We start from the raw sequence: 14,238 nt of genomic DNA, 5'->3' as shown, positions 1-14,238 counted from the left end.
GTGTGTGTGTGTGTGTGTGTGTGTGTGTTTTATGTCTTTCAATAGTCACTCTTTTCCCCAAACACTTAAAATGACACAGTTTTTCACAATATTTTCCTACAAAATAAACCACTGCTTTAGCAGGCATGCAGATAACAGTAGGCTAGTTAAAGGTGCTGCTGCTCTGTGATAAGGGGGGTTTTCAAACTAGACAGCAGGTGTAGAATGTATGACTTCCCAACGGACCAGTGGTCTAACCAGTGGGTTGTACTGATACTGCCACACAATTTTTATTTATCCATGTGAATATGGGGGGTGAATAATCTCCCCTTGTGAAAAACAATGTTGTTTCAGCCAATCGCAGCAGAAACAGCAGCCCAAACCGTGTCAATATTCACTTAACCATGCAGTAATATCGATAAACATGTTATTATAGCCTTGCAGGTAACATACAGCCCCATGTGAAACCTGCATCACAACTGAATCATAAACACAGTTCAAACACAGCATAGCTCGGTTTTGTTGCTAAAATTCCCAACCCGTTGCGGTGTTGCCTCATTCTACTATAGGATACTGTACCTGGAATGGAACAGCCACCACTGGCACTGAGCTCACCACACTGAAAAAGCCCAGACCAAAAGAACTGTAAACTTTAATACTCAAATAGTTCACAAATTCAATGATCGAGCAGCATTGCCTAGTAACCACAGGGATCATTGCACCCACCTGTGTTTCCTGGTTTTGTGTAAATATTCCCTCTGTAACCACACTGTTTCATGTTCATGCTGTTGAATAATTGTAACAGCAAAATCATTAAAAGACTCAAAGACAAACATATTTTAGTGTGCATGGGGGTAGGGAGCAGCAGATCTGGTAGGTGATGTAATCACACACAGGGACAAAAGCCTGATATACGCTCCTTTGTACAGCTGTATAGGCGCTATGCTTTAGTGCGAGAGGTCCTGGGCTCGTGCCTGCCCTCCGCCTGGGTGTGGATTGCTTCGCCCTGTGTGATGCGCCTGCCTGCTTTATCAGAGAGAGTTGATGTTGATGTTGGACAGCTGTAATAAAATGTTAAGAAACATTCCTAGAAACATACAGCTCCAGATAGCAGAGATTTAAAAAGTATAGTTTTATTATATAATTATAGTAAAAGAAAAGTTACAATAAACATAATAAAGAGAATCCATTCAAAACTTCACAACACTTATCTTTGAGGTTGGGCCAACGGGAATAAAATATAATATAATATAATCACTGTATTTATGCGAAGAGCAAAAACGCACAGAAGGTTAGGCCATGATGCTGCAGTACCTATAAGACATGCAAGTATTGCAGTTTACAGTGTACCACGCCCACCTGTATTGTTACTTCAGATCAATTTTAGTGTTAGTTGTCAAAAATACATAATTGTATTGTTAAAAATTGACATTTTCAGACCAAATCAAAGTGTAAATTATGCATTTAAATCTAATTTTACATGTACAAATTTCTAAAAGTGAAAAAAAAAATAAGTACATATCACCCGTCAAACAGATATCACTAACAAGTTATGAACTGAAGTAACACAGTGAGAAATACTGAATAAGTTGGTCTGAATGAACTAGATTTTGATACTCTGAAGAACTTAATTAATTCCCATGCCAAGTTTTTTTTTTTTTTTACAATTGGATGGTAGCATGCTTGATATTACTCCAAATGTACACTGGTCTTAATATGCTAGCCTAAAAAGTCAGTCTTTTAATCATCTTTCCTTTCTTAACAGAATGATATGCTGTCAGATTAAATGATTCATTGGTAACTGTGCTCAGATGGCAGCCCAGCAGTATTTTTAATCTTTCTATATCAACTGTTCTCAAGAGTGATCACAGAGTGAACTGAGTATTTGGCTCCTCAATTGAATTTCAGCTGCCTTCTGAAGTGTTAGGTCTGCTCTGAAGCATTCCTAGCCAACCCTGTCTTTCATCTCACTAGATCTGAGATCAAAAAACATCTTTCGTCATGACTGAAATTAATTTCAAGCTTCAAACCGGTCCCCTGTGTGGAGTACTTTTTCCCTTCAACCCACCTCATGACTGGGCCAGTTATATGAACAAGCCCTGGAACTGAACCCGGTTTTCAATATGTGTCCCTGCTAGACCCCACTAGATCAAATTGAATTGCCAGACCCATCACTTTTAGGGTCACTAGTGAAGTCTAATTGATGTTTTAAGCAGTTGTTTGCATTAGCCCTGATTTAAGAATGCTGTCCTGTAGAGTGAATCTCATAAATGATTTGTATAAGAAAATGTTTCAGTACCTTTGTGCTGTTTCTGCTGATACTTGGTTTTGTCATTCCTATCTTATGTGTTATTTAAATTGGAATATATAGATATTTTCAGTGTTATTTTAGCACGTTGAGCAGGACGGTTAATTTTCAACGGGGAACAAAGTTATCAGGCTCGGTTGGTGTAGGACCAGCCTGGGAGTGCATTAATAGTTGGGAGGGTCCCCTGCTAAATTATCCCATTTTATGTTTCACTATTATGTTGAGTTCCTGTCACTTTAGGCTGACCATGCGAGTGGGGAGTAAGGTCTCTGTCACAGGGTTTGGAAAGTAGGCCGAAAGATAAATATTTAGGAGCTGATTGTGAAAGTTAGGGTCACTCAGCCTCCTAGTAGTAGAAGACCTAGAATCCTGCCTGGGGGTTAGGGCTTCATGTGTTTAGATACCATTGGTATACCAGCAATCTGACCATGTGATCAACAGCAAAGGTAACACGATGCAGCTTATCCATAGAGTTTGAAACAAGAGCTGAATTCGTACCCAAAAATAAGTGAACACCTAACATCTCAAGAATTTGTCATTCATTTGTAAAATGCGTTTTGGTAGTCCAGTCACTTGTGCGTGTCACACTTAAATAGCGATGTCTTCTCATCAGGAATGAAGTTTATGTAAATCGCTTGCTCAGTTTTTAATGGTACACCTGTAATGAGTATTCATCTTCTGAAGTGAAGTTAGTGATAGTGCTTCTCTCAAAATCACAACAAATCTATATATTTTGTGTATGTCTACTGTTTAGCTAGAAATACTGCATTAACTTGATCTAAAAAAGCTAAATTGTTGTAGTGATTACTGATCATTTTTTCTCTGTTTTTTTGTTATAAATATATTTATCATGCATTAAGCTGTAAAAGAATCTGCAAATTGGAAGCGCTCGTATGGTTTAGTAAAGTAAACCTAATGAGGTGAACGTGAAAAACTGCTAATAGAGTTTCACTCCATTAATAACTCTGTGCCCTTTTAAATGACCAGCAAACACTCCAGTGGATATGTACCAATGGAGTCTATTTTAGTGATTCATTAGGACTTTGGATGAATTATATGGCACAATTAAACTTATGAACCGTTCAGGACATTACTTTTTGATCACATGCTTGAAAGGATGAATGTGGTCATTTGGGAGCCCTCTGTGCTGTCAAAACCTTTGTTATGACCAGCATTGCACTTCTACAGTATGCTTACTGCTAAAGGCAGTTGACAGGTTGTGCCTGGTTTTCCAGGTGTAGGCAGAATGACAAACTGTTAGGATTTTCCCACTATATCACAAGCATTTGTAGAACATATAGATTTTTTTTCTTCTTTTTTAAATGTGTTTATTTGTACAAGTCTTTTATTAAACTGTTGCCTATCTAGTGTCGACAAAATAAATATGACATGTTGAACTTTGAGAATATTTATTTCATGGCATTTATTTGATGTTTCCAATATGGAGGGTTATTTACATGCAAGTCATGTTACCATCAACTGGCTGTTTTCTAAATACTAAAATGCCTTGACCAGAAGGCATTTAAATTATAAAGTAAATATAATTACTCAACACGTTTGTCTTGCCATTAACATGTACTAAAAAAACACTACATCATTTACCATTGATTTCCCAGTTGAGAATGAATATAAAGAAAGCTGGCTCTGAATCTTTCAGTGCGGTATGTCTCCTCGTAAAAAGGTCAGCCTTGTTTAATGTGAAAGACTGCAGGCAGGAATAGTAAAGAGTTATTTGCTTACCCGAGTCCTGAGCAATGATTAATAGTCTTTGAAATGTCTTTTTTCTACTGTTAAAAGTATAATGCTTTTATTTCTGCATGTCTGCCCTTCAGATTTGCAAAGAAAAGCTCTGTTTACAGTTGGAACAATGGATATCAGGCATAACTTTGTCATTTATTGTATCTGTGCTTCTTGGAACATACAGTACATTAGAGATAACATTTTTTTTAACCTTTTAATTTCAGATAGTATTTTGGCAGCCAGTTGCTGCAACTTTAGTTTCTTGAAGTATTTGAACAGCTTTATCATTTTTACAGACTTCTACTGTACAACCACGTCCTTGTACATGAACAGCAGGGTAATAACCAAAAAATAAAATAAAAAAATAAAAAGCAAGGGTGGTTTCTGTTGGTTGTTCCCATCCCACTGTCCGTTTTTACTGTATCAGAGTTATGTGAGCTTGATTCTAACAAAGGTAAATGTTTTCCTTTCCGTGGGTGTCTTACACTTTCAGCGTATTAAATATATTTTTTAATATGGATAAAAAAAAATAAAAATACAGGTCATTTGAATGTACCGGAAATACAAGCAATAATGTATAACTGTAAAATAAGGGTGTAATTCCACAAGAGCTTCTTGTGACATGATAAACATACATAAACCCCTGAAAGGACTGTGACAATGTGCCCTTCCCCTGTGTGTTTGTGTGTTGTGTGTTGTGTGTCGTGTGTTAATGTTGGTGTATTGTAGTTGGTGCATGGGTTATAATGTGGGTAATGAGCACAAGTGTTTAAAATGTATAATTGTATTTAGAAACGAGGGTGGCACAAATGCTTTGTTGGAGAAAATATCATGCTGTTTCTGGAATTCTTTTTAGTATGTAATATTTTGGAATTGTGAAACCCAGAAATGTGTCTGGCACACTATATTTTAAATTCTTAGCATGCAGTAGTTTATTTGGTGTTGTATTTGAAATATCTGTGAAATAACTTAAGAAAAACAAGTGAAAAAACAATAGATTCTCAGCACCATGTAAGAATGTATTTTAACGCTGTGGTTGAGCCCTGAGTAAGCACGACTGAATTAGATCATTACAAAATGTTGATTGTTTTCTAGACAGATTCAGCATTGAATGGCTGGGTAGCTGTTTTGTAATTTGTGCTCCATGTTGGCGGTGAGTTCTCTCACACAATAGAATAATCAGCTGATAGAAGCAGGGCAGCGCTGGTGATAAGGAATTGTACAAGCGAGCAATTGTTCACTTTGTAGCAGCATTGTTTGAAAGTGCTCCATGGCTGAAATGTGGGTGGGTAGTTTCATTGGGTGAGAATGGAAGGGTGAGGTATGTGTTTGTATTTGGAAGGTTTCATGTCTAAGGAAATTCAAATGATGGTCTATTGCGAATGTGTGTTTGAAAATTCTAACCTTACAAGGTGTGTTTCCCACTGCCACGTTTTGCTTTACACTGTAGAATCTCCAACGCTATAAAATAGTCACATTTTGGAAGACAACCAAGTTTCCTGTAAAGTGCTTATTGGAAACATCATATGCATCTGAAGCCCCAAGATTCAATGTATTGACTCACATTCAGAGGTTTAAACTAATACTTTACATGCAGTGCCCTTTGCATTGTTCGTCTTAAATTATTGTTTAGGAAATAACTATACTTCAAAACAGTTACATTTGATAGTACAATTCTGAAATATCTATAACTTTGTATGATGAACTGTGTTTAGCTTGTCCCTTGCTTGGCATTGAAAGCTATTAGAAGGAACCTCAATTGTGCTGGGAGACAGGAACTCTATACCCCAAGGCAAGCACCAAGGTTTTTTTTTTTTTTCCTCTGTGAGTTCTGGTAGCACTCCCACATAGCTTTTTGAAGCTCCATGTGAAATTGTGTTTAAGTGATTCTTTCTTAACCAACAATTAAGACAGATTTCAAACTAGAAGATTGTTCCACTTTAGCCATTGACTCCTGACATCTGAGTTTTAACCCTTTACAGTCTGTAAGGAATGGAAAAAAGTGTAACCGGTTTATAAAAATCCACCAGTGATTCATGGGTGTGAATTTCAGTTCAAGCCTGGTGAGGTTTTGCTAATTTGCTGTTTCACCTGTTGTTAACCTGAATTATATGGACAATTGTTCCCATAATTGTATTTAAATGTAAAGCTATTCTGTGATAGTGTTATTGAACCCAATTCAGAAGTGTTACAGAACACGCGGGAGGGCCTGCAGCCAAACACATTACTTACTGTAGCTGCCTGCTGTGTTGTACGTGTTCCTTTTCTTCTGTTCTAACATCACCGTGTTTTGATGTTTTTAAGTTATTTTCATATCATATTGGAGCTTCCATGGAAATGTCTTGATGCCTTCTTTCAGAGTTTGCCCGGTAAAGGCATGACCGCATGTTGTGCAGGGTGCGTCATACATTCAGGGGAGTGCAGTTTTTGACTTCTCTGGGATTCCACAGTGAGTATTGGCTTTGGCATTCCCAAGGGTTAGGAGGCAGAATCCTCAGGGACCGTTTCACCTCCTATTGCAGACCTTACTGGCCAGACGCCCGGTGAACTCCAAACGAATGGCAGCAGTAGCTTGCCAACATCCGCTTTGCAGCTCCTGGGTGGAAAGAGGCAATTGAGACAAGTGTGTGCAAGTGATTGTGCCACACATCTATTAATAGCCAATGTTGAAGGGGAATGCATTGCTTGACCAATCTACTTGCTTTATGATCAGTCCCCTTACCATTATGAGTGCATACACATCAAAATAAAGACATCTAGACACCTATACAAAAAAGCGACAGCAGGCATAACATTATTGTGGCCCGAATGGCAGGCCTGAATTGCAGGCCTACAGAGTGAAAAGAAGCTGACAGCACGCGTTTCAGAGGACGCGTGTGTCTGTCTTTGTCTCTCCTGAGTCAGCGCAGGGGTGACAGCAGTGAGCCAGGTTGAAATAAAAAAAGATTAAACCTTTCTGTTTTAAGACAGCGCTTTTTGTAATAACGAAAGCTGCTTTTTTTTTTTTTTTTTTTTTTTTTAGGTGGCTGCAATATGCTTCTGTAGCTACACTATTGTTGCGTCAGCACTGAGAAACATAACAGCGTGTTCTGAGAGCACTTGAGAAAAGAATAACCCATGACTTGAATATTTAGTTCTGACATGAAATAATCAAGTTTCTGTCAAAATGAAAACTACTTCAACTTTGGCCAAACAGGAAACGGCGCTGATATTTGCCAGTGTGCACTTGATATTTAAATGCAAATTCCAATTCTAATAGCGCATTTACTGTAGAAATTGTAGCGCACTAGCGCTAGTTACCAAATCTGAGTCTAATATTTGCAGCAGTACAATTTACAAAAATAGACGACTTGGAAAGAATTTACTGCAGCCCACAATATACTCAGTATTTTTCAACGTTTTACATCTGACTGCCATTAAAGCTGTATAAACTCTCTTGTTATGTTTGACTGTTAAACACAAAAAGTATGACGTTAAATTAATAGTTTTAACCATACTTGCCTTTTAAAGATTAAGATTGTATCTTAAATAGGAAGAAAGGCCAAGAAACTGACCAAGAAAATAAACATTAATTGTGTGCAATGTAACTGAATACAACTGGCAGATAGAAAAAATTAAAAAACAAATACATTAAATGAGGTCAGATTTTATAAGATTGTATATTTGTACAATAGTCACTTTCCAGGTGTGTTTTACAGCTGGGGGAAAACCAAAGCACTCCATAACTTAGCTCTCCCTTAAATCATACTTCAAACCATGGGCCACTATAAGTCATTAATAGGACCGAGTCTGGCCATCGGGCCGTATGTTGAGTACCGTGGACATAGACTGATGTTGTTATGGTAACTATTTTTGTTGTCTATCCTGAAAGATTTTAATGGAAATTTAATGTTTTTTTGCATGGCTGGTCTTTAGTATTTGATACATTGTATAAGTGCAAAATTAGTCTTTCAACACACACACACACACACACACACACACACACACACACACACACACACACACATATTAATTTTTTTCTAAAAACATAGTTTATGTAAACTTGTAAAACATACTCTTCTGCTAGTGCATGGCTGTGCACAGAGCTTTTGGATCAGTCAACTGAATACATGTTTAAATGATTAAGGTTCCAGCCACAGATGTGTAAGTAGAGTGATCATGGATGTTAGGTGAAGGAATTGTGTTGGTGAAGGAATGGTGCAGTGGATGGTGTGTGCTGTTTGTTGTTTTTGTAATGTAAATAAATAAATAAATATGCACGTATGAGCACGTAACTACAGAGGTTTGTGGTCTCTAGGTCTCCTTGGCAATGCGCCTGTCACACTCTCCAACAGTCTGCTCCTTGTGATTCTGGCAGTTCTGTTCAGACCACAGGGTAATTTAAACTTCTGAGTTACAAAAAGACACCAGCATGTAATGACTGAAACTGAAACATGATACAAGTGAATCTAAACAACAAAAGAAGAATACATTTAAGATAATTTCTGACACGTTTTCCTTTAAGTGACGGTATACCTGTCAGGATAACTTAATGTACGGTACAGTGTCCATGCTTACTGGCGTGTACTCACAGTTTCAAAGGATGTTCATCTTTTCATATAATTAGGTTTGCCATCTTTAAGTACAGTTACTGTCAGAAATGTGAAGAAGTTCACTGCAAAGCCTATTGTATATTTCTTTATTCACAGAAGCCAGTATCAATTAGCCCCCTGCCTGGAGATGAGCCAGGAAACAGCCCTCTTCCTGAGGGATGGCAATGCTACATGTCACCACAAGGGCGCCGGTACTACGTCAACACATTCACAAAAGGTAAGTGCACTGCAATGTGTTCAATAAAAGACACTGTAGTATTATGAAATACAAGCTACAGAGCCTGACAACTAACATGGGCAGCCAGAATGGCACTAATTCCACATTACATATTTACAATATGTTTAAACTGCCCTGGAGGGATACATGACCAATGAGTAATGCATCTAATTCCTTCAGGGAAGATGTGGGTAGCAGTCTGCAGCAAAGTGGGCTCCCCAGAATAGCTTACATAGTCCTTGCTGTTGAAACTGTTCCTAGTTAAACATCAGTACTTTGTGCAGCCTTGGATATAGCTGAAACTCTCAACGGAGCACCTGTCTATCAAACTATGTATTAAATCCTGTCTAGCCCAACATGAATAGCTGATTTGCAACAGATACTGTCTATAGTAATGACAGCTTGAGCTATATATATATTTATTTAGGTTGAATTATTTTTTAAATGTGTAATTTCTGAAAATAAAAGTGTGTTGAAGTATTCAGCTTTTGTCCTCCCATATCAACCATGAACACAGTCTTGTCCCCCTGCACACTATTACATCATCAGTCCAACACACACACACACATATACATAATGTTGAAGATGGCCTTAAAAAATGTATGGAATAATTTCTTAAAGATGAATTCTGAGGTCATTTTTCCTGTGAGCATACACAATGAATTGATATGGTGTTAGTTATTGCTAAAACACTTGGTGGCATTGCTGTTTGTAAATATCTTTGCTCTTGCTATCAGCTTTTATCAGTCATATGCTGAGGGCATCTAATCTTTATTCCTCATTACTTCTTGTCCAATGTGATCAGGAATGTCTTCATTCATTTGTGAACTGCAGTGTTTTAACAGGCTATTGTCTTTTCTGAAGACAGATGGTGCAGTCAGATGGTCATGGTACTGTCTGTGCTCTAGAGTTCTGTTGCCCAGTACCACTGTCTCCTCTTGCTCAGGCATGCGTTCACACTAGCGCTCTGCCTCAGACAAGTATGATTTTGCATTCTGTTCTTTTAGCATGCCATTGTGCTGAAAGACCTCTCCCAATCTGAACTTCACTGATTGTGACTGCAATGTAATCCTTTTGAAAGGAATAAAATGAGCTGAAAAACAAGAAGAGATTTAATGGAAACTGTTTTAAATCCCAGGATGGGTTAACCTATAATATGTATAGTCACTTATTTTCAATCAAAAAACTGGGGTTGGAATACTATACACCTGACAACTGGAATAACGTAATACAGATTATAAATACTATACTTATACTTCCCTGTATTAAAGGGCATGGTGCAAGCAACATAATTCCAATAAATCTCACCTTACATGTGTTACCATTACGTTTTCCTGTAAGAAAAACAAACGTGAATTAGATTTTCTGAATTACATTTCTTTTTTTTTTGCAAAACCAAATGCTGTCAGGGAGATGACACTTTTGTATACATAGCCCCATTTTCCATTGCCTGTCTTACACATCAAAATATAGTGAAGCTTTTAAAACAGGAAATTGGTGAATAGCCTGTACACAGGAAAATATAGCACAGGTACAATTTACAGTCGACATGGCCTAATCTTGAATGAACCGAATTTATGAATTAATGAACCGTAAAGTAACAAGGGATTGCTAAAAGAATAACTCAAGGATAATGCTGTCTTTGCTATTACTTTACAGTCTTTTTTGTATTTATTTTTTTGGGAGAAGAAAATAAAATGTCAAATAAAATTATATTGTATAGGATTATAAGGGTTATAGTAGGCTTGCTGCTATTCGATTTCAATTTTTTTGCCAAATCAATGATTACTATTAACGCTTATTTTTGTAAGAATTTACAGGGGTTTTTTCTATCTTTATTTTTCAGTTGAAGCAGAGAATGGATGAACTCTACCTTTGTGTTTAAAAGACTTTTTAAAAGACTTTTTATGCCATTGAGAAATGTCTTATTTAGCGAAACCCCTTTATCATATTCAACATGCAGCAAAACCATGGTTACCAACATTCTAGTTGAAATAATGTTTGCTACAGCGGAGCTACCTTGTATAGATAAAGAGCCTATGCAAATTTAAAAATGGTCTCAAATAAGCCATAGAAAACGCAATATAAAAGATTTGCAAGTAAAAATAATATGCATAGAACAAAACATTCGATAGCTGACCAGAACTAACTTGCACTTATTATCCAGAGTCTGAGCTCCACCCCTCTCGTGGTTCAGCATAGTTGGAGTCAGACAGGCAGACAGGCCCACTTCGTCCTGCCGCGGAGACTTCAGCCGTCGATCAGGGTATTGTGCACAATACTCATTAAGTGTTTTTCTTTTGAGCCCCATTTTCAAATCAAACTAGTAACTGTCACCGTATACGTATAGCGAAAGCTTACCTACACCTTAAACCGCTAATTCCAAAGTAGGCAGTTTGAATGACAGGCGCTGTAGCTGGCAAATGAAAGTGCACAGTCATTGTAGGTTTGATGATTGACAGTCAGTTAAATGAATGAGAGCATTCTAGTACTGCTTCAGTCAATGAGATCTGTCAGAATAAGATGAAATGACTGACGGTGAAACAGTAGCCACTGAGTTGACTGACAGCGACCCCTAGCCATTTACAGCAGAACGGAGACGGGACAGATAGCAAGTATTAAACCTACACAACCTAGAGATGATGTCTGAATTATCATGTTGGTAAGAAAAATAGCGATTGGTTTTACCAACGTTTGTGGTATATATAAATGTATTTCAGATGGACTCGCTCTTTACCGATTTAAAATCAAAAAGTAGTAAGCCTAGTTATAGGTTTATGGTAAACATCTGTGTAAATGTGTATCATAATGAGTAAAAGTCAACAGACCTAGGCTGAACGACGTAATATCACTTCAATATCAGACTAAAGAAGGTGTTATAACAGAAACAATTGCTGTACAAAATACAATTATGCTCTAGTTACAGGAGAGTACTGTGTATACAAATAAATCCCTGGTTACTCATATCAATTAAAAATCAGTGGTCAAACAGAAAAGGTTGCATATCTCCTAAACATCAGCTTCCCAGATGTCCACCGTGCCATTTCCTGCAAAGGTCACATCTGAGAATTTCTGTCATCACAGGAAACCTGGGTGACCCCTGAACGACCCTCATATTGACAGGAACCAGTATAAAGCTGCCAAAAGATACCCTTAGTTAAACGGGTGAGTGACCACAATAATGAAAAAACCAAATCCCATTAATTTCAGGATATTTTGTGAGTGGGTATGCTGTCAATAAAATGAAACTTAAAAATGTACTTTACAATAGAGAAAATCACCTTCAGACAACAAATTGATTTAAAGATTAACTGTCTTGCATGTATTTTCAAATAACAAAAATACATTTGTATGCATTTTTATACATATATTCTACTCGACAAAGGGGATACAGTTTTGCCGTCATACAAATGTATGTGACTCTTTAGACTTACAAATATATGGAGAACCGCTAATCTTATCTAATTGTGATACACATTTCTGAGAACATTCTTTTGTACAAGCTGTTATATATATTGTAATCATAGATGGCTCAAAAAAAAAAAACTGTGCACCATTGAATTTCAATATGGAATGAACATGGGGGGAAAAATTAAGCACTTTTACCAACCAAGCATAATCACACCTTTGTTTTGAACAAAACAGAATATGGAACACGGAAGATAACTATTTACAATTTGACATGCCCAGGCCATGCCCCATTAATTTCTGTGCCCTTCTGTAAAACAGTTTCTGTCTGCACAAACACAACGGATAAAACTCTCTCACACTCTCACGTGGTCTCTCTTCAAATCTGCACCTTTTCTAGCACCCTATCTCTCACTGAACTATATGCAGTTATAGCAGGAAAGCTGAGAATGTAAGCTTTCCAACGATATCGCCCCTTTCTGCCTAGCTGCTAAAACGATGGAGCAATCTACTCAAAACGAACCTAAGCTGTGAACTCTGTCACATGATGAGAGGCTTACCTTCATACGATCGTAGTTCCGACTAGGAGTACCACTTACAAACGCAGCAAACAGGAACATCACCTAGAAAGTGTCATGAGGGCATCAGATGATTCTTAATGGTTAGGTTAGGGTTAGTTACTGGGATTGAGGGTTAGGTTTTAGGGCAGGGGTTGCTTAAGGTTAGTGTTGGGGTTGGGTTAGGGACGGGGTGACTTGATTTCGTAGAGTTGTCGTGCTCTTGAAGTGAAAGGTGGGAGTAAGTGGCAAATGCCCTTGAATCATCTGATGCCCTCAGGACACTTTCTAGGGGATATTCCTTTTACGCTGCCTTACAAACACTGAATAAGTCATTGGAAATCCCAGAGTCTGTATTTTTAAACAAGCCAGGTAGGTGGCTTTTACGGTGCCTCAGTAATATGCATGTAACCTTCGGTGTGCCGCCACATTGAAATGAATCAGGCTGAGTTTAAAGTGTTAAAAATAGGGGCTGGAAAATACTTCAGTTACTTCTTGGTCAACATGTTTCCTGCTATCAATTCTCAGAAGTGTGTCCTTGGTACTGTGTGCACAATTGTGAAGCATTAAGAAACGGGACTGGCTTTTAGATGAGCCTTGAACAGAAAACTATAATAGAAAATGTTGCTGATTAACAGACCATTTATCAGGTGGAGAGCAGTTCACTTTGCCTTCTCAAGACTGCACTAGAGTATTTCACAAAGCACTAATGTCAATGCAGGACAGCTGTGCCAGATAAATGCTACATACATATTCAAGCATGTGAGTAAAAAGCACACAAATGCAACATTAGTAACATGAAAAAGTATCCACAGACAGACTCTATACAAACCCAGAAGACAATGCACTCAATAACTTGTGTGTTAGAGGTTCTGCAGATATATGTACAAATGTAAGTATGGCATACAGATAGATAGTAACAGACAGACAGCCTTCATGTGCTCCCAGATCACAGTGCACTCAATAGCTAAGAAGATCCATACATTTCTCATTCGCTGAAATGTCTGTCTTGGTTGGATAATACGTTTAACTATTTTTATCAGGCATTCATGAGTGAATCCACCTATACCATCACAATACTTACTGTGCACCACCTGATATTACTGAAATCACTTAATATTTATGTGAAGTTGAGTTTAACCTTGGTCTTGGCAGCCAAACTAAAATGGCTGCGAATACTGTGGTCATGTGATGTTTGTAGCATACATATTGTGGCAGGGCGTACCCCTGCCAGAAAGAAACATGTTTGGGGTTGGCAGGGGTAGGGTTAATTTCTGTCCCTTCCAGATACATGTGAGGGTGTGGCTATGTTTTCACATCCACAGGTGTAATTGTTTAGTTTAATTTGATTACCTGTTTAATTGTTTTATTGTTTAATTGGTGTCATCCGCCTGTAATAAGCAGACAGTTATTTGAACAAGGCAAAAAGTTTGTTAA

General features: G+C 37.7%; 1 protein-coding gene across 3 annotated transcripts in view; it reads left to right on the top strand.

Moving 5' to 3' along the window:
- The window catches only part of LOC121296396 (growth arrest-specific protein 7-like), a 116,093-nt gene that overhangs the window by 44,245 nt on the left and 57,610 nt on the right, over positions 1-14,238 (top strand). For all 3 annotated transcript variants that reach the window (XM_041221908.1, XM_041221909.1, XM_041221910.1), the window contains exon 2: positions 8,716-8,836. In XM_041221908.1, the coding sequence (XP_041077842.1) occupies positions 8,716-8,836 (121 nt within the window). The remainder of the gene's footprint in view (positions 1-8,715; positions 8,837-14,238) is intronic.

The sequence above is a fragment of the Polyodon spathula genome, chromosome 21 (assembly GCF_017654505.1).
Source record: "Polyodon spathula isolate WHYD16114869_AA chromosome 21, ASM1765450v1, whole genome shotgun sequence".
NCBI classification, from domain to species: Eukaryota; Metazoa; Chordata; class Actinopteri; order Acipenseriformes; family Polyodontidae; genus Polyodon; species Polyodon spathula.
The sequence above is the reverse complement of the archived record's forward strand: the minus strand, read 5'-3'. Positions and strand labels throughout refer to the sequence as shown.